At 38.9% G+C, this 21,712-nt stretch overlaps 1 protein-coding gene across 3 annotated transcripts; it reads left to right on the top strand.

Annotated features, from left to right (window-relative positions):
• The first annotated feature begins 184 nt into the window (after nt 1-184).
• Nucleotides 185-20,551, top strand: LOC144655569 (fibroblast growth factor 2-like). Of its 3 annotated transcripts, none has more exons than XM_078515820.1 (5): nt 185-326; nt 9,498-9,579; nt 12,396-12,660; nt 18,452-18,555; nt 19,304-20,551. In XM_078515820.1, exons 2-5 carry the CDS (start codon nt 9,568-9,570, stop codon nt 19,511-19,513), a joined length of 591 nt encoding a protein of 196 aa, XP_078371946.1. In that variant the 5' UTR covers nt 185-326; nt 9,498-9,567; the 3' UTR covers nt 19,514-20,551. The 3 variants fall into 3 exon arrangements, with proteins under 3 accessions (XP_078371946.1, XP_078371945.1, XP_078371944.1); XM_078515819.1 differs by lacking the exon at nt 185-326 and adding an exon at nt 6,844-6,953; XM_078515818.1 differs by lacking the exons at nt 185-326; nt 9,498-9,579 and adding an exon at nt 11,512-12,145.
• Nucleotides 20,552-21,712: the final 1,161 nt, after the last annotated feature.

The following is a 21,712-nucleotide window of genomic DNA, read 5'->3' as shown; positions in this document are numbered from 1 at the left end:
ACATGCATTTACTGTATAGAGCCTGCCAAAATGAGGACCAATCTACTCAGACACCTGCTACTTAAGCTTTGTTGAGATTGAACGAGTTCAAAACTTCGAACGAATATTACAAACAAAAGATATTTCGTACGGACAAAACATCGGCACTGTTTATCTGATGCAATGTTCCTTATTTCCCAGCTGGCTTACAGTTCTTTCAAGCCAACAGCCTTAGATACACATAACAGACGCATAAAATAAAGAAAGCCATGGATGATCGATCAATCAAAATCAGGTAAAGAAATTGCGATGGACTGTCACATTGCGACGGCTTGGCGCGAAGTTAGGTGAGTACCGGAAAACTTCAGAATTGTTTTCGATTGTTATTCGCTTAAATTGAAAAATCTAGAAGAAGACGCTTCGATCGTTAGGCGTTCGGGTGTGCAGATTAAACTTTTCTCTACATTCCTGCTTTAAACGCGCGTACGTTGTGAGTACGCAGCGGACCATGTTGTAAACACGCAACGCAGTCTCGCATGAATTGGACGTTCTATTATTGAAAAGATCAATTAGTTCAAAGATCAAAGAGTAAGACGTCCTAAAAAAGGCAAGGGAAAACAATCAAAATGACGGCGCCCACCCACACGACAAGACGGCGCGAGAGCGAAGATGGTTGAATGTTAAACAACTTTGCCGTATACCTTTATTATTCTAAATACGTGCTAAATTCTAACTAAAAAATGTAAACCAAGTCCCGACGTTGAAACATTGGCGCTTTGCAAAGCAATTGTTTTGATCAAAGCTAGAAAAAGTTGAAAGCATTAACCGAATCGCCGCAACATTTTAACGGTCAAAGTAATTTTGCTGTAGGCTATTAAACAACGACAAAATGCATTTCTTAACGCCAGCGAAGTCTTGCTTAAGTGTTATGTCTCTGTTATCTTTGGGCAAGCAGAACTTTTAAAATTGTTAAGATTCCCTCACGTGAACGCATATGAATTGCCTAGCCCCCGGCATACCCCTATCCCCGCCCACAATACCGCCCACTTGCTAGCTCCCATTCCCCGCGCAAGTCGGTAATTTGCCACTCGACGTATTTCTGCCACATTTTTGGTCAGCGGTTGGAATAAAACACTGATCTCATTTTATGCTCGGTTCACTTTTCAGGCTGAAAAATAATAGTTCAGTCTATACGACTGGCCGAAATTTTTAATATCGTTTCTCTAAATTCAAGAACATTCTATCATTTGCAAAGTTCTCTTTTGTTCTTTGGATTTCTAATCTTGGCTCAAAAGGACAATATAAATCCGTCCTCTTTCCTAATTTTGTGGAATTTTGGGTCGGTCGGTCGGTCGGTCAATTGTTGTTGTTTTTTATTTAAAAAAAAAAAAATGATAAGCAAGCTGGGACTAGGAGGCCCTGTACCCAAGAATCATTGCCGTGGAGCCTAGAAACAACAGAGAGATTTAACATGGCGTTATTTTTCCCGCGAACGCCAAAAATTCAACTTCTGCCGTCTGCCTTCTGGCGTTCATACAAGGAAATGAATAGTTTTACGTTTGTCGTGAATGTGCTATTTTTCCCTATTTTTATGAGGGATTAATTTCAGAACTCGATAAAAAGAAAACAAAATGAAGGACAAGTTCGCGTTTGTGCTTAATCTCTCTAACGAGACGTGGTTATAACACCAACATGGCGGCAATGGAGGAAGAAACTATCGATGTCGTGGCTAAACTCAGCCGAGAAAAGTTAAAACTGAATATCTGTAAGCGCAAAACCATTGCTTATATTTCAGATTTAAAGTGAAAAAAGTGTTTCACTAGGTCATTACCTCCCTCGTAACTTTATTTTTAGCGTAAAAGTATATGGGTCGGTCGGACGACGATAAAGGGGGAAAGAAAGGGAGTCGGCCTACTGAGAATGAACGAGCATGCCTGTTATTCGTGTGCTTGTGCTTATGCGTTGTTGTTCTTGGCCCTATTCTTGTGGTTATGCGTGTTCTTATTTTCAATCCCTTATCGCGAAGTCAAGTGTCTTTAGTATCTTTAGCCAAGAGATACTTGACTTCACGATAAGGGATTGGAGCTGAGTTTACAATAATCCAGCTGAATTCGCAACCAGTTCGATAAAACATTCGAAGCCGGGTGAACACTTTAAATGGTAATTTTAAGAATGTTTTTAACCGTGGGGAAGGTGCTTTACGCTGGAAAACAAACAGAAAACGGTGATTAATCATTTGATCTGGCATTCACTTCCCAGCCAAACAACATTTTTAATCACTTCAGGTGATTTGTGTAAAACATGGAAAACCTAAACAATGCACTGGGTGGGTTGATCAGTAGGTCAATACACGTCTGCAGAGCCAATGCATAGCGAGTGTCGACTACTCTAACAAAAGCCACTTCACGAAGACTTGTGGTCTGTCAAAATCTACCGGCTTTTTCGATAAGGGGGCAGTATAGGGGATCTTTGGAGGTGATTTAAAGGTTTAATTTTACACCAAGTTGTTGTACGTAAAACTTGACAAGGGTTTCAAAGATGTGAATTATTGCATTGATTTGCATTGATGATATGGCACTGACAACCATGACTTCAAAATATCACCGGGTAGCATGGCTAGACAAACAGAATACTTTAAGCGTCGGATTAAGAATGTCACTTCACATGCGATTTTTCGAGAATCGAACTAATCACGTGCAAGTTGTTATGCGTCAGGCGACCCTCACGTGATCGACTCGACTGCATGAGGAGGGGGTGGGGGCACACAAAACGTTTACGGTCAACACTCCAAAAATCTGGAAAAACATAACACTTAAATTAAGATGGAGATTTCTAAGGGCCACTTTTCCGTCGCGATCTGAACAAGATATATCTTACTCACTTTAAGGCCTTGTAATGCGCCCTTTTAGTAACTAAAAATACAGAGCTAAAAACTGAATGCTAAATAACAAAAAAAATTGCATGATTTAAAGTGATGACCGCCTTCTTATATTCAAGGCCAAGGTCGGACTATTTTTAAAAAAGAGAATTTCCAACGCCGTGACACGCCGACCTTTCTAAAACGGTATGAGAATGAAATCAATATAATGGTTCGAGTTGGAAACCGGGTATTAGACAGACCAATAAAGGCTGGCGTGATAGGAGGAAATTAAGACATGATTAAATTATGGGTAGTTTTGAAAACTAGACAAAATTGAGATTGATTTCAAGAGTATGCCGAGAAACAGAAATCAAAATCAAAACATGTAGTCTATATTTCTTGGAAAATCTGCTTTCTTTTTTTCCGTTTTTGAGTCTAATGCTTGCGTGCGCTTTGCGCATGCGCATTAGACTCTTTGTTATATGAAAAAGCTGTTAGCAATCCCAAGGGAATGGTTCGGGATCGATAATCGTTCGCTGTAATGTAGAAAACAATGATCAGCTGCAAGAACGGACTCCGTACGGACACGCACGATTAGTTTCAATTAAAAACAGCCAATCAGCGACACGTGTTCCCACGCATAATTAAAAGTTCTTTCTCAAGTCACGATTATTCAACACTTGAACAGGACGAAATAATTTTCCAGTTAAGACATTTGTAAGCTTTTTGTGAAAATAAATCTTCGTTTTCAGTTCAGTTAAGCACTTGTGTTTAAGCAAGACGTCTTTGAGAAAAAATATTTCGACGGCGACTCGCGTTTATTTACACAATGCGACCAAATATTTATTTTGTTTTAAAAAATAGAAAACTTTACCTCGGTTTTTGTATTTAAGTCATTCGAATTTTGACCAATTTTTTCTTTACAGTGCAAACAAAAACCTTCAAAAATAAAAGATGTACATGGATAAATGTAAATCAAGTTACGCGACTAAATCCAAATGCGTTTGTTTGGCCGCTTTGCCATACACTGAAATCGAATTTCATGCTTTTACGACTCTCAGAGATCTTAAGTTCTTCTTACAGCTAGAAAAATCATAAAATGGTTACATTGATATGGAAGTGATGATTCGCGAAATTTGTACATCATGATAAACAGTCTTCGCTCCTGTGTATGGTAGCTCGATAATAATTGCCTATCGATAATAATTGCCTAGTTTCCAGCGTTCAAAAGGTCATCATTATATTGACGTGAGCATTTACACCCGTTTTTAGGAAAATCTGTCACTAAGTGCTTACAGTACAATGGAGTAACAGTCACTATTTCAAGTGCTTTTATTGCAAAATCTGTTTCTCGAGTCATCATCAAAATGGTGAAAAATCTGAAAGAAAACGATGTGAAGTTCTTCAACCCTTGTTGTAATGAACATGCTTTTTGTAAATCGTCACGCAATCTTGTCCAAATGTTTAATCGTTTCTGCTTTTACGGACAATACGGAAGAAGTAACATCAACTCCTGTTCATACTTTAAATTTTGTGAAGCATATAACATTTATGACTGTTTCGTTTTCATCCATAATCATCCACGATGCCCCTAGCTTGCTATAAGCATTTTAAATTAAACTCCCGAACACAAACCTCTAACCAATTTTAACCGGCTTACGAAAACCGCGCAATCTGTATCACTATGCCATACGGCATTAGGGCCTGTTTACATGGAGGGAGGGTGCCCCGGCTAACCGAGTTACCCGGCTAGAAGGGATAAAACCTAGCCCGCCTTTACATGCAGAATTCACAACCCTTCTACCAGAGATGAGACAGCGTCATTGAAGCGTGTCACGGCGTGGGAAAACAATGTAGCTCCAAATGATTGAAGAAAAATATGACTTTTTACTGAATAATCAAGGCTTTTCGTCTTCAAACTTCTTTTAATTTGACGTGCAAGTTCTCAGAAATTTACTGCGTTCATTTTTGACGAAATTCAATCGAAATTCAACAGTATTTGGCCGCCAAATTGAAATTAAATTTGTTGTGTCGTGAATTAGGATAATCATTCCCACGAAAATTTCGAATTAATTAGCTGTTGCTCAAAGAAATATTTCCAGCCGACTGATAAAACTAATTTTGATCAAATAGCACTGTTTGGGTCAGAATTTATACATTTTATGCCATTAACTTCAAATTTAGTTTAAAAACACGCGCGAAAACTTATCCCGGCAAGCCGGGATAGCTCGGGCATAACCGTTTACATGGCAAAAAGCTATCCCGCCTAGAAGGGTGCCCCGGGCAAGTAGACCGAGTGCCCCGGCAAGGCGGGTTACCCTTCTAGCATGTAAAGGCTTCAATACATTTTCTTAAGAAACGTATGAAAAGTTGGCTCGCCCAGGGTAGCTCGGTTAGCCGGGTAACTCGGTTAGCCGGGGCACCCGCCTTCCATGTAAACAGGCCCTTAGACTCATGTCACCCTTGGTGACCTATTTTTTAGGGTTTGGTCACCAAAAGAGATTTCATTTTCTCTTGGCTACGTTGCAGCTCGCAATCAAATAAGAGTGGTCTGAAATGAAATAACGTGATATAATCGATTTATTGCAGCTATTTGGAGTAACTAGAGGTGTTTGCTCTCATCAAGCTTTCCATAAAATATTCATTTTCCTACAGAGAAGGCCCAGTACTTAAGAAGCTCTCACTATGCTTTAGTTAAGGCAAAAGCACAGCTAGGTAATCATGTGACTTGTTGTAAAACGCGGTGACCAAACGATCATGTTTTTGCTGTTGGCTTGAACCTGATTGGCTATTGACAATGGGCTATCGGTGCAATTCAACTCAATTTGTTAGCGTGTGTTCCACGAGTTTTTCGTCAATTTCACTGTACGATATGTAAAAAAAAATATTTTTTTTTAACACGACAATATGCTGTGTTCTTCATCCGGATTTTCAGACAAGGGAAATACATCTCAGTAGGCAGGGACAGTTCTAATGCATTGTCTGCTTTTTCAAAGAACACACTGAACATTTTTGATTGATGGTTCTATTGATTGATAACTTTATTTATACACGATGTTTCCTTGAGACAAAAATACATCTGAAATAATTAATTATACAGGGAGTAGACTTCGAGCAATATATTTATATAAGGAAGGGTGCGCAGCTGATATTTCAGTTAGCTATTTACTGGAATGAAAAAATAGGGCGACATGAAATTCGGTACGTTTTAAGCTCACTTATGGATGATTTTCATGTTGTAGTAGGCAAGTTTAGTTCGAATACAGGGCTGTGACATTTTACATAAAGAAACTTTGTTTTGAATCCGCGATTATCTCAGCACGTGAGGTTTGTGTATCATAATAGGATTTTGGTAAGTCACTGAGTTTGTTTGACTGAAATGGCCGGAACTTCATCTACATTAGCCAGTTAATCAAAACAGGCCAAAAGCTAACTAGCGTGATGCAGGCTGTAACCGAAAGTCTCTTCAATCTTTTCACGTGAAAAGAAATATATAGATAAAGATAAATCACAGATCAACAGCCTTAATACGAGTCTCAATTTTTTAAACAAGAAGTGGGTTCAAATTTACTGTTTCTCTTTTCTTACTGCAAGTTTTTCAAAATAGCGTGGCGAACGAGGCTATATTAATTACAGCTCACTGAGTGCGGATTAGCAAACAGCACGGGTTTTTAATTTGAGCTTAGTCAACTCTGTGGAAAGGCTCGGATTAAACTGTCGGAGCCCGGTAGAAATGGCGCCATTCCCACGGAGATCTAGGATATACATAAGGGAGACGGGCATTGTCGGAAGATTGGCAAAGGGGTTTTGACGTAACACAAAGTTTCCGCTTGCACTGGGTAGCCCATTTGTCTAACAATGGTTCCACGAAATCGCCTTCTGGCTTATTCCTCTGTTTTGTTCAAAGTTGGAAAACTACGCCATGTCTCGAAGAGGCAAAGACGCCGACATTTTGCGAGCGCGGCTTTAGTGTATGAGCTTTGCAAACACACTTGTCAGGAGTACGAGTTTCATTATACTCATACGGAAAAAAAGGACCCGTCATCAAAAGTGGCTTGAGTGAACAATCGACTAGGAAAATCCACTAACCGTTTTTAATGTTTTCAAACGACTGGTAGGTCCCACTGAATTGCTACATAATATCATTAGAGAGATTAAGCTTCGCGTTTGTTTTTCTCGCTAACGGCAAAAAAAAACAAACTTTGCCTTAAATTGCCGTTTGCCGCTTAACATCAAAGTGAGTAGTTTCGTGTTTGGTGTGAATAAGAAAGTTATTTTCTTTATTTCTGATGGATTTAAAATATTCAATAATTAGAGAAAAAATAAATAGAATCGACAGAATTCTGACGTTTGCCGTTAGAACGTGCTGCTTAATCTTTCTATTATTGGTCACTGAATGTTTGTTACAAGTACCTAAGTCCAAAAGGTCTTTTAGGCAACCGAGCCTAAAGGGATTGTGTCACGGATTTTAGCTAAAAATTTAGGCATGGAAAATGACCATCAAATTCGTTGAAATTTAAAAGAAAACCTCTTAAAACGGTGAAGAAACATTTCAATGATAACACACCAAATACAAAAGAAGATACGGATGGCCAAAATCGACGAAGATTGAAACGGATTACAATATAGGTTTTTGAAATAGTTGGGCTGAACAGTTTTCAAAGTAATCTTGCTTGCTTGAAAATTTAAATTATAACGCCCGGGAGACACATTCGGTTGCAATGAAAAAATGGTTTTGTCATTAAGATGCATAGAAGTAATTTTTTTGCAAGCATTAATTTTCATAGCGAGTATTTGGCAACCGTGACACACCTCTAACAACGCCAAATTCTAGCTTGTGAAGCTAACAGTTCTTTAGGGGAGGATGCATGCCTCTGTGAGCTGCCTCGGTTTTACAGATTCATACATAGAAGGCTTAAAACTTGAATTGACGCTAACAGTACAGCCAAATTACTTAAATAGCACTAATATACTGTAAATACGATTTTAGAAATCAAATTATGGTTTCCGTTATTTTACATCAAATTGTATTTCGCACAGTTCTCACAAGTCTCACAATGGCGGCAAAAACGCGAGCTAGTCTTAATGGTAGCGCATCGAGACATCTCATAACTGATCATTTTCTATATTCTCAACTCTGTCTACTTGAGAATCTAATGTGTGGAGAAATTACGTGATGGTCGTTCTTGAAAACACAAGCGTTAGCATAATAGAAGAAAGTGGTTTGGAAGGGAGTCACAGAATTATGTTTCATGCAATATATACAAAGCTACTTGCTACTTGCTTCTACCAATACTGTTTTTCTTGTTGGTCAGAGCTTAGTTGTCGTTTTAACCTGAAATTGTTTGCGACAAAAAGTACTGTTTACTGAAAAGTCTTTTTTGCGAAAGCTCGTTTTTGTGAACACCTTACGGTTTGACAATGGCCCAGGGCTTCTCAGAAATAGGTCGGCTAGCTCTTGTCAGAAGAGTTGAAATTGTTTCTAAGGAATCTATTTTACTCAGTACGAAATAAAGCTATAATGAAGAGCTATTGCTCTATAAATGGCAGTGACTAACTTAGAATAACCATGCAACAAGAAATAAACGATACGGCAAGCTGGAATAAAACCCTCAAATATTCGAGAGCGCACGAACACAGACATCAAAGGAAAAAGCATACTTCAAAGTAATTTGTGATCAAGTCTATCTGAATTTTCAGCTAACACATTAGTGAGGTCTGTGTATCAATCTTAGTTTGCTTCAAAGTTAACCGCTATTAAACAGTAGTGATTAAAACGGATTTTCTTTCAATATTTTCATAACAATTATTGTTGAATTCCAACGACAGGCAAACACGACGGATTTTCGACCTCATGTGTTTGCAAGCCTCGAGTGTCCCATGCCCTATGTACCGATTAAACTCAAATTCACCCCCAACTGAACAATCTAAAATGTATGAAGAAAAGCAGGACAAGTTTTCTGTCGACCGTGAGACTTCAAAAGTTAAGCCAATTGTGTGACTTGTCGCGCAAGACTTTAAGGACAGGCTGACCATACGCTTTTTAAAGACACTCCCCCGGCGGCGAGGAACACAAAGCGAATTAATGACGTGAGAAGGGGCCATTTTAAGCTCGAATACAATGCACACACCAGCGTAAGCAAAACACAACCACGGAAGGAGTACAATTCAAGCTTTTGGCATTACAAAACGTTCAAAGAAGCCGCTGGCTTCGGCGGCGAGCGTTTGAGTCTAGACGCTTGTACAAAACGATGTTTTTGTACGAGCTGCTAAGGGGTCCATTTCCGGATCTCATTTGTCGCACCTTTCCGTAATGTTTCTGTAAATCTTTTCTCTAAGCTTACACAGTGTCACTTAATTAGCAAGATTTGAAGTTGATAAATGATTCTGACGTCCCGTCCCTGTTTTTCCTTCATTCTTGTTTTTTGTTTTTTTACCAGACACGCTATAGAAAATATTAAAATGACAAACTCCTACGCCATCACGATATATATCATGATATATATATATAATACATTGGTCTGCCAGGTCGTAGAGCCTGGTAGACATCGAAAAGTCCTAAAAAAACCACAGTAATGCGGATTGATCTTAAGCATAAAGTTGATAATGGCAATGTAATCTAGAGTGGTTAAGAAGTTTCCTTGTTGTTTTTCTTTAGTAATGATGGTTTATACGCAACGGAAAAGCTGACAGAGGAACACAACTTCTAAAGGGCTTTTAAGCCGATCATGCTTGAGTGGGTAGGTCAACACATTTTATAATAAAGTAACATTTTTTTTATACTTAAGAATTTTTATTTACATAAACAGTGGTTACGTCTAACTCACCGTGCAACCCAGTACTAATTGTAATTTTTATTATGCTTGGGTTCTCTTCATCTCCAAACTATTAGGATATGCAAAATGTAAAAAGACTTGCATTAGACCTTTCACTGCACTTGCATGTCATGGGCAATGTCATGGGCAGATTGCTTCCAGGGTTCAAACGTAGTTAAGGAATTTAATTGTCATAAATACTTTATGATAACGTGGAAACTAGAAAAAGTTAGATAGGCGAAATATAAGAATATTTAATTGCCCCCTTCCCCCTACACCGCAAAAAAAAAAAGAAATAGGCGCGTTCTGCGTTCAACGGTTTTTACAAGAAGTTCATTTTCTCCCAGCCATTCCATTGCAAACTTAAACAACAAGCAGCTTATTCGCTTATCCGCATCATTCATTGCATAGGCAGTGAATTTCAAAACCGCAAAAAGGAAATAAAATTTGACCTCAAGCAAACAGTTTAATTTTCACTAAGTCTGCACAGTTTATATGCAAACTAACCGATAGTTCATAACTCTTGAAACTCAAGTGCACTCAAAGCAAGCGATGGGATCAAACCAAGCGAAACCTCACGAAACCAGAAAAAATGCCCCTGGTTCATTTTTTATATTGAAATGGACTTCAAAATAGTACGCAATAAGTGTAGCTTACAATCTTATGCCGAAAAGTCCTTACGTCATGATGTCACTGTACAAGGGGTAGAAATTGACCCGACAATCTGCTTTCAAGAGGGTGTGAGGCGAAAACGGAAAGAATTAATTGATGGGGTTTCTCTTGAAAATTCCAAAAATAGTTTTGGTCGTACCGACCACAGACTTTTCAAAGATGAAGACACGAAACCAAGATATCGATGAAATTCAAAGCACAACCACTCATCGGTTACTTGATGTCCTTGAGTAGATAAAACACAATTGTTATGTGGTGTTTGGCACCAAAAAAATAAGTGATTTTTCCAAGCATTTAGTTCTCGAGATTAATCCACTAGCGATCCAATTAAAGAAGTCTTTAGATACAATACCACAGCTAGTAAATTTGATTTTAACGTTCCCAGGTCGATTGACGTCTGTTTCTTGAAGGAAGCATTCCTGACAGACGCAACATTTTCACACCATCGCTTATTACGTACAAAACAGTGTTCACTAGCGTTGTCATGGTAACGCAACTGTTTACACCGGCAAGAAGCGAATTCATGGTATTTTTAGAATGTCTCGCGAGAGCAATTACTTCACTTCAGAGCAGACAGAAAATAATTTATGCATAGTTTTTGGATCAAGAGCTTCTTACATTTGAATCAACAAAGACTACACTCGAAATGCCGCGAAGCACTGCTTCGTTAATGTGCTGAGAAATTGCTGGTTTAATGAAAAGTGACAAACTTGAAGAAACAAATTGCTAAGTTAAGGACCGAACTCTTCTGCTTAGGAAGTGACTTTGCACTTCTAAATGGGTATTTTTGTTTTAAAGTAGGATCGGTTGTAATTAATAAATGGGCATACAATGAAATCACCGCGGGCCGGAAGTGTGAAATTAGCAGAATACGAAGGGCTTTCTTTAAAGAAATTCGCTCCGCTGAGTAAAAACGAAAGTTGCGTGCGAAATGAACATGACAAGATAATAACGCAAGAATAGAATTTTAAAGGGAATCATCTCGCCATGGAAGCGCACGCAAACGAAAGCCTTTAATGAATAGAAGTAATTCAGTCTTTTTGTCTCCCCAAGTGCCGGCCGCGCTTTACTCTCTAGAAGAGTACTGGCACTTGGTAAACGAGAAGCCCTTGCCCATTAGCTTTGAATCAACACTTCAACGCAAACACAAATTGGAAACAATTTTCGACTGTTTGACTGTGTACATCAGTAAAGAACTGCACTTGATGCCGCGGAAGCCGCCCAATACGCTTTCATGATGTTTTCTCAGTGACTTATCGAGCTTTTGTTCATTTGCCGAAAAAGAGCAGTTAAGACAAGCAAAGAATTCCAACTATTTCAAACGGCCGATGTCATTCTTTAGCCGAACGCTGCTGCAAAATTCTCTCCGAACGCAATGTCCACTGCCTGTCCAACGAGCACTTACTATTTACAAGGGTTTCCTGATATTAATGTTTATACAACTCTCGCCACAAATAGCACAATATTAGGAAGGGTGATGGCTCAGTAATAGGGGGCCTGTCATAAAATACGTCGGCATTTTAAATACATTTTTTCCAAAAGCAATTACTCGCCTAACAATATCACCGCTCCTAGTCTGGTCTCTGGGAGCAAGTAGATCGCGCGCGCAAAAAGGAGCCGATTTCACATTATTGAATAATGAAGCGCTACTGAAACGGAATATAATGAAAGATAAATTTCAAACTGTTTAAGAAGACCAAAGCAAAGGAAGGAAATGGTCATAAAACCATTATGAGAGCTAATCGGCGTAAAGTGCGGTTACATTTTCTAATGCGAGTAGATGAGAAGAGATTTCACGATGGAGACGGTCGTAAGAACGGTAAGCGGTTTTTTATACTGAAACTGACGAGCACGCTTAAGGGGGTACCTTTACTATAGTGTAAATTTTTCTCCATGATTTTTAAGCACAACCTCTGTTTCAAAGCACTTTTTTGGTTAAAGCGATTTTTTGTTTGTAAATAGCATAATCGCCATTTTCGCGCGCGAATGGCAACCGAACGTTTTCATCAGTTTGCTTAAATTATTAACAAGTCATAATATTCTTTTGTCTATTTTTTGGCCACATCTAGGTAACGTGTGTCACCATCGTTTGCCTGCTAATTTGTTCGTCGTTGGCCCTTCCTTCCAAGCACGTTGTTAGCAAAGCAGAAATTCACCAAGCGCCCGTTCAATTAAACCAAGAAGTGCCTAAGTCTACGAGCTTGCAGAAAATGAACATTCTCCGAGTTCCAACCAACACAAGAGTCGTTCGACTGTTCAACAAGAATGGGTTCTTTCTGAAAATTTCCGCGGCGGGAAAACTTAGAGGAACGAGGAGCATTCGCAATCCTGACAGTAAGTACTCCTTGATACATCACATCAACACCTAACACACACTAGTACTTTTATTCCTTCATTTGTTCGGCCGTGCGCAATGTTTTGGTTTGGTTGATTTCCATGCTAATGAGCATGCAGCACGCACTATCAACACACAAATGCCATTTTACGGTAGTGGGTTTTTGACGCATTTTAAAACAAGCCTGTTTTACAACAGATAATGGACGACAAACAAAACCCCCGGACCGCCAGACGACTATAAACAGCGCGAAGTAGTTAAAGTTTGTTCAGGGCAAATTGTGGTTTCATTACAAGGCGAGCAGAGTTATTGAAAGGGGTCTTCGCGGAGCTTGCTACGCGCCATCGATTCCTGCGTCATAACATTCTTACAATTAATCGCCACAATATTTTGACGAGATAACAGAGAGTTCTCTTAGTCGATCTTTCACATATACCAAAGTCGTTTCTACCTTAGTGTAAGAACACGTTGTCTCGTAGAGATTCGGCAAATCAAAGTATTAAACAAGAAACCGATTTCCTTAGAGACGGCCTCACTTAACATAACAATGGTGGAAACTTCGAGAAAGTACAGCGAATCTTAATAACGTTAAAGACATGACTGCAGATAGTGTGACTGGAGTCTCTTTGCCTAAAGTGTAAGATTTGCAATCTCGTATCGTGGAAGAGTTTTATCAGACAACTTGATAAATGATAGTGGGCTGGCAACTGCGTGCAACAAAGAGACAATAACTTTAGACTTATGCTAGCAATCAGCCAAAGTTAAACATAGCAGAATCGCAACGCCACGAAACATGTTATGTACATTTCGTTCGCGGTCTTTACAAAGAACACGACGGATGCTTATGAGTTACTGGAGTGTTTAATTGGAATGTCGTCGCGCGGCGTGCGTCCGTAATTTGTGAGTCCAGCAAAATGAAAAAAATGACCTCCATTATTACATTTATTTGAAGAGCGCCAATTTGAACAGCAGTTATCGTAACACGTATTCAAAAGAAAACTGCACTAATTAAACTATTACATGTCCCGATGGTAATGTCACTTAATTGTCTGTGAAATTGATGGCTCACGCTCTCACGCCGGACAGTGAGTTACACGAGATCTGCATTTTACCAAAACGGATTCCGGAAAAAAAAAAATCGCGCTGCGGCCGGAGAAATCTACCCTTCGGTTTCCGTCAAGAGTTGACAACACGCTCTTAGCGGAGACCTTTTGCAGAAACTACCGCGTCTTCAAACAAACACTGCAGTTCATTAGTCTATTTGTTTACTCATTTCCGGAGCCAGCGGGATATGTACGCGCCCCCCTTGGAAACGAGGAATGGGACCTCCCGCGGGCAAGGGAAGTGGCAAAACGCAAGAACAGCGTTTGGCGACAAAAACGCGCGCCAGTAAGTCGTTATAGAAGAAAACAAACTGAAAAACATAGCCAAAGGCTAAAGTGTTTTTAAAACCAGCTCTCAAAATGTGTCTTTCCGGAAAAGCGCGTCGCCTTTTACTATGGTGGCCAGTGAAGTGGTTGCGGATGTGGTTTTAAGATCGAGATGATAATATCACCACAATTTTATATTACTGAGCATCATAAAAGCATTTCTGTAGGCTGCAGGGCGACACACAATTGCTTTGGCGCGCCGCAAATCCGCCAGTTTTACACTGTCTATAGAAAAAATATTATATTTACCGTACAAAATGCCTGGACTTTGGCGGCCTTTGATTACGCAAAACAAGTATTTTTATATTCTGCAAGCAAGCTCTCACTGACCCCTAGCTAAGAGGCCTTGCTCGAAGGCTAGTATTTTTGTTGTTTATTGCCCTGCTCTTCTAAAGGGCAACTCGTATAAATAGGTGTCTAGACTGTATGAAAATGTTAGACCTCGTTTTCGTTGCAAAGTAACTAGGTAGGCTCATTTCAGCTGAAACTTTGATCGATTCACAAGTAAATACATTTCTTTGTGATTTCGTTAAATCTCATTCGAAATCCGTAAATCTCTTCCTAAGTAGATTACAACTTTCAAAAGATCACGCGATGACTGAATTATATTCAAAACACGAAGCTCGCCATTGAGATCGCTGATTTGTAAAGCGTGCTTTTCAAACTAAGTAACACGCTGCTATAAATGGTGTTTTCGAAATATCGCAGTCGTAAATCTTGGCATTCTTTTATTGCGTGATGCTCACAAGGAGAGCTTAAGTTAGACGACTTGCAAAATTATTGATATGTGTCTTGACACTTCCAAAACTATTTACACATAGCGAAGCATGTTGGCTAAAGTTAGCTTGTGGCTAATTTTAGCGGGCGTGAGAGACAAGCTAAGTATCAAACAGCGTCTGGAGGGGCGGGAAATTAATGTCGATCTAATTCCGCGATAATATTCCGCAATAATATCTCAAAACTTGCAAAACCTGAAGTAAACAGCAGAAGAAACGAAAGTCAAAAACAGTGAAACTACATCCGATATTTGGAGATATAAGTTCGACCCAATAAGTTGAAAGTTTTCCAACAAAGAACCTTGCACTTGTAAGAGAGTTTGACGTATAAGTCAAGTATCGTATAAAAGAAGGGTAATGAAATATATTCCTTTCTTTTCTTGACTTCATAAATTATGCAAACACTGTCTACCGATTGGCGATATTGGGCGCAATTTCAAGCCAAAAATTAAATACGCAACACACAAATCACTTTACAAACTGCAGGACCGTTGTTGTCTGATAAACGGTAGAATTGATTAGCACGCAAAAGTTCTGTCTGCTTGTTGGCGCTGTTGTTTTTAAGTTGTTTTCTTTCTTTCGAGTAACACTCACAATATACGGCATGCAATATACAGTGCATATACCACGTGCGTCCTGATTGGTTAAAGCCATTATTGAGGCAAATTTGTGAAAGCGTAAAATTAAGATTAAAAAGCAAAACTGAAAAACAAAACAAGAGTTCGAAAGTTATGTTTCGAGCGTTACTTCGTCCGCTTCTAACACGAGGGTCCTGACGAGTTTGGAATTTGCCAGTGTGACGAAAGAGGGCATAGAGCTGTAGCTGTATAGTGTCTATCTAGAACGCTGCGATAAAAATTGATCTTCTTTTGTTTTTGAACGTAAAAAGAAGTAACAGCAACTTCCACCTTCGAGCAGTAGCAGACCTCTCAAGAAATCGTGAGACTCACGGTTTTCACTTCAATCTCACGATGAGAAACAGAAATCTCACGCCAAAACAGAGTAACAAGTCATTTGATTAGCGCCTGGTTTTAGGACTCTTTTAGTTATTTTTGTCCGTCAGTTGATCAATCTCCCGGTTTTTACTGAAATCTCCAGATTTTTTGACCTCAATCTCCAGATTTCCAGTGCTTTGAGGTTGAGAGGTCTGCAGTAGGTCCGCCATATTTGACTAAATTTGGTCTTGTCGGACTCAATCCTTTTTCGCGAGGCTTCTTCACACAGATCGAATTCACACGTTACGTTCGATTGTCTTTTTTTAGCTACCATATTACAGCAATCGTCATGTATCGCTTGAGTGATAATTTGATTATTACGTAGTTTGGTTTATTTCCGACCACATAACTTTCATTTATATCTCTTAATAGAATCAAAAAACCCGGTGACAATATATTCACCACTTCCTTTTAAGGTGACTTCTCTAAACACCGCGGCAAAAAGCGGAATTTTTGGTTACCTCGTGTGGTGTCTGTTCCGTTTTTTTTTTTTTATATTTTGGGGGCAAGCACTCAACCACAAGCATCCTAGATTAGTCAGTAATCATTTCTACCGTGATCTAAATTTAACACCCGTGGAATCCACTGCTGTACGTGTATTCAAGTGTCAGTAAAATGCGTGCGACCGCATTTGAAACATCCGACCACATGTATGGATGCATTAGCCGCGAACCGCATTATGCGATAAATTACAAAACCATTAAACGTTACTAATAAAATAACCGAGGTTAACCATTGGGCTTCCCTTTGGCACGCTAACTGACAGAGAAAAAAAAAAGCAAAAGATCGCATCACTTAACAGTATGAAAACCAAAAGAACTTTTACCCGAAAGTATTTTTTTTTTAAATAAAAAGCTCCATCAACCGACCCCAGTCTTACAATGGTTTGATACTCAGTGAAGCAATTCGATTCCGTCGAAGGCCGATATTCCTTCTTTGTTCCAAGATAAGAGCCTACTCAGCTTAAAACCATCAAAGGGTGGTCTTAAAAGTCCTTTTAAAATACACGCTATCTTTCCAAATCCTTGAGAGTTATTTTAAGTTTTGAGAAAAGAGAAAACGGAAAACCGGATAAGTTCAAGTGTTGCACTGTTTTCAGTGTCGGAGGTGAAGCGTTGACCGTTTTCTACCGAAGCCGGAAAGGCGTTTTCAAACAAAGTCCATTCTAGCGATCGTGACCGACTTGCATTCCTTTTATATCCTATTGGTTGTTTTTCTCAAGTATTCAGTCCAAAAAGCAAGAGCAATATTAAACTAGCTAGCTTTTGTTTATCTTTATTGGAGCCCTTTACTTACATGTTTAGTGGGGGATCACTTATTTTATGAGCTTTTTATTAGAATGTTTGCACTGCCCTTTTGATGCGTTTACTCACGCAAGCCTTTCTGAAAAAACCCTCCTTTATGCATCAATGAAATAAATATGAAATGGCTAGATCTGTGTAAAAATGTGCCTCGACAAAGAAAACGTGTACATAAAATCTACTGGTCATGTTAAAACTTCAAGCATCAGTCCATCGGAATCATGTATTTCACTTTCTGAATAACCAGTCCTTAAACACAATGAAATAGTTCTGTTATTAAGTTAGTGCAGTGCTATTCTGACGAAACACTTTTATCGAGGGAGAGGAGAGAAAAGCCTCAAAATGTCAAGATTATTTTGAACCATTTCATGTCCAAGGAACAAGCTACTATTTACGGGGTAACTCCCTCGGAGAATCCGATATTAAGGCTTTTAGATGCGTTCTAATAGCTTCTAGTGAGTTCCTACCCTGGGGGTCGCCCCCTCAAGGAATGTTATACTTTGACCAACTTTCAAATGTGCCCATCCGGGGGGTCGCCCCGCGGGTAGACCAACTGGGTTTGACATCGTAATTCACCTTTACGTCATCACTTATCTACCGTGCGCAGTCTATACTTCTTGACAACATTTTTGTTGTTGCAAGTTAACACGAACAGCTAGCACCCGACTGGACAACTAATTAATCTGAACAAGTATTCCAAAATTATAAGGAACGATAACATCTCTACGCATCTTTCAAAGTATGTAGCAGAAAGTTGCAATCCCCGTCACAGTTAGGACACTGCGTTTGATCACAATGAATTGTCTGTCTGTACCTCACCCTACCCCCTCACCGTTGAGTAAATCATATCGGGAACGTGTTCCCGCGCTTGTACTCCTACTAATGAGTTAGAAAGCTCTCGTTTTATCATTTACAACTTGTCGTTTTTGAAAGAAAGTCGCTAAATACGCGTCAAAGAAGAATATGTGACCTCCGTTTCCTGTCCACAACTCAAAAATGACTGGCGGTGCTTAAGCTCCCCAACAATATTCAAGAAAGGGTGACGCAAATTATAGAGAAGTTGAGTAAAAAGCATGCGATATGTGTCATGCATGGAATTTGAAATATCAAATAACCCATCAGAACTGCCGTTGAGTGATTTCGAAAGGCTACAACAGATTGCAACGACAGGCAAAATTTGCGAAAAATAATTAGTAACAAGGGATTTAGGGTATGTAGCACTAGGTATCAGCAAATACACTAGACTATAGTGGCATCCCTGTGAACGTTCTTCTATCTCCCATTGCAGCACTAATCGAGATGGAGTCAATGGGTCCTAGCATAGTTCGACTTAAGGGAGTGGCATCAAAGTCTTACCTCTGTATGAACGACGAGGGGATTTGCCGTGTTATGGTAAGTGTTGCTGGCGACTTTTTGTTTCCTTTCTAAGGATGGATTTCCAACACGACAAATGAGCGTAGTTAGAAATAAACAGTCCGGCAAGGAAACAAGCACCCCTTTTAATGGACTGACTGACTGACTGACTGACTGACTGACTGACTGACTGACTGACTGAATGACTGACCTGACTGACTGAATGACTAAATGACTGACTGACTGACTGACTGACTGACTGACTTGACTGACTGACTGACTGACTGACTGACTGACTGACTGACGACTGACCCTGACTGACTGCTGACTGACTGACGCCGCGCGACACTGACTGACTGACTGACTGACTGACTGACTGACTGACTGACTGACTGACTGACTGACTGATCGATAGATCGATTAGTTGGTTAGTTGGTTGGCTGGCTAGCTGGTCGGTTTGTTCGTTTGACCAAAAAAATAGATATTTTCATTAACTCCCAAATGATTGATCAATTCGTTTTGCATGATTGATTGATTGATTGATGATTTGATTGATGGTTTGATTGCCACACTTATTTCGTTGATAACTGATAGACAGAGTGATGGATTGGTTGACTTGATAAATGCTGATTCGTTGATCTACCAAAGAAATAATTGGATGAGTGATCGATTGAATAAATGACTGATACACAAATTTTGATGTCCAATTTCAAAGCCGAGAAATGCACAGTACATATGGACGTTTTCAATTTCATTTCAACTTATGTTTTCGCCTTTGCCTTTTCAGACTCGACCAACAGACGAATGCCTGTTTAAAGAAAAGCTAGGGACAAATCATTTCCACACGTTTGCCTCTCACAAGTACAGTGGAAAGAACCCAGGGAACGTTACCCACGAATTCTACATAGCCATCAAGAAGAATGGCAAGCTTAAACATGGCGTCAACACAGCTGCGATCCAGAAATCTGTAGACTTCATGGTAGTGCCGAAAAAATAAGTGAAAAGGGAAGCGTGGACGTAGGCACAACATGAGATGCGGAGCAGTGCCGTGATGGCTGGAAGAAAACGGATCGGGTTGTGATAACAATTAGACGTGAAGATGTAAACAGAGAGAAAGCGTTGTGTAATGATCATAGTAAGATCAACATATCAAAGACTAGGCATCACATGGAATGAGTTGTCTTTAAGAATTAACTCGCTGAATAGAAAGAAGAATAGAAAGAAGAAACATTTGGGTGTGATTCCCTACAAGAACACAGCCCACATCCAATCCCGTGACAGTAAAAGGCAAGGGCGAGATTGGTACGGGAGGTAACCTAGCCTGAAATAGCTCAACAGAACGTCAGCGAAAAAGGTCTGACTTGAAGTGGCAACTTATACCAAGAGAATTATAAAGCCACTAGAAAGGCCATAGCCGGTGGTACCTCATGAAATGTAATTATGCAACAAAGTACAGTGGTACAAAAGAAAACAATACAAGTCCACTCCAGAAGTGAATTGACTATTAAACATCGTGAAACATTTGAACAGATGAAGCAGCGATGCTGCAAATGAAAAAAGGGCCAGTGAATACAATGAAAAAACAACAAATGTCTGGCTGAACTGCACGGGAAATTGACAGTAAAGAGTCACACTTAATCACATAGTGAAGTTATGGAACGTGGAACTAGCAGACAATGTATGAGAAAAGACAAAACACTGAAAGATACATAAATTATAATAACTCGTTTGGAAAAAAATTCTGCTCGGGTTATCCTAAGCTTCTTAGTTCAGGGATTTCAGTGAATGTTCAGAGAATTATTAACGGCAAAGAACTTTCTCAGCGAAGCCCTAAATCCTGAAAAAATAACTTTATCTGTCCGACCTACCGTAAAACGAATGTAAGCTAAACAAGCTAATCCTTAACCATCAGATGAAAACTTTACCTCTATGTACAATGTACGATGCTTAAATTGGCTTTCTTCTTTTGCCATCCACAGTAAATATCATGCCAACAAACACAGGAACCATGATTTACTGTATAACATCACACTACTTCGTTTTTTTTTTAATGGGGGGCGGGGGGGGGGGGGGGGGGTTTTGAAAATTTCTAAAAAAGAAAAAAAAAAAAAAAAAAAAAAAAAAAAAAAAAAAAAAAAAAAAAAAAAAAAAAAAAAAAGAAACTTTTTTTTTTTTTTTTTTTTTTTTTTTTTTTTTTTTTTTTTTATATCCATTAAAAAAAAAAAAAAAAACACCCCCCCCAAAAAAACCCCCACAAAAAACCCCCCCGCGCCCCCAAAAAAACCCCCAAACCCCAAAACAACACACTCTTAATAAGTAGTAATAATTCAGCCGTGCACTTGTTACAATACCTTTCTCTGACCAGTAACAGTATTTAAAGGGAATTTCAAAATCTGAGATATAAATTGTTACATATTTAAAGGTTCACTGAAAGGCAAGTTAAGGCATAAGCTTAGGAGAGCTTCCAGAGGAGATAACACAAAGCATTTTATCTGTGGCTCGCCAAAAAATTTCATCTGAGTGCGAACAACCTTGTTTTCAAATGTTCCGAATATTCTTCGAAGATCACAAAAATTATAACGTCAAAATTGGTTGAGATTTCGAAACGAAAGGAAAATATATAGCAGCAACCATAATTAAAGATTTTTATTAAAAAGCTGCAAAGTCGACCGTTGTTTTAACAATGTAACATTCCAAAGATATCATGTAGCTAAATATTTATTTGCAGAAAGAATAAACGCGGTCGAAGAAAGGAAAAAGATGCAAATAATGATAGACTAAACGATGTAAATAGTATTGAATATTTTAATTTAATATCACTTGTACATAACCACTTCAAACAATTTATATTTTCTTCAGACAAGGCCCTGGTTTGGTCAATGGTTTCTTTGAATTCAGATGATATGAAAAAAAGAGATGTTAAATTAAATGTAAGCGTCCTAATCCATACGTTTACACTATTTTTACAATATTTTAATAAAAAAGTGATTGAATTATGGTTGGTGTAGTTTTTTGCCTTGTTGCATGTCCGTTTATGAAACACGAACAACCGCCATCTTGAATTATTACGTAAAAAAAAAAAAAAAAAAAAAAAAAAAAAAAAAAAAATCCCAAAACCCCCCCCTGGGTATTTTATATGGGGAGATATATATAAAAAAAAAAAAAAAAAAAGAGGGGGGGAGAGAGAACGCGGGGG

The sequence above is a fragment of the Oculina patagonica genome, chromosome 5, assembly GCF_052425735.1.
Source record: "Oculina patagonica isolate OP01 chromosome 5, crgOcupat, whole genome shotgun sequence".
In the NCBI taxonomy this organism is placed as follows: domain Eukaryota; kingdom Metazoa; phylum Cnidaria; class Anthozoa; order Scleractinia; family Oculinidae; genus Oculina; species Oculina patagonica.
Note: the sequence above shows the minus strand (reverse complement) of the source record. Positions and strands in the feature narration are given on the sequence as shown.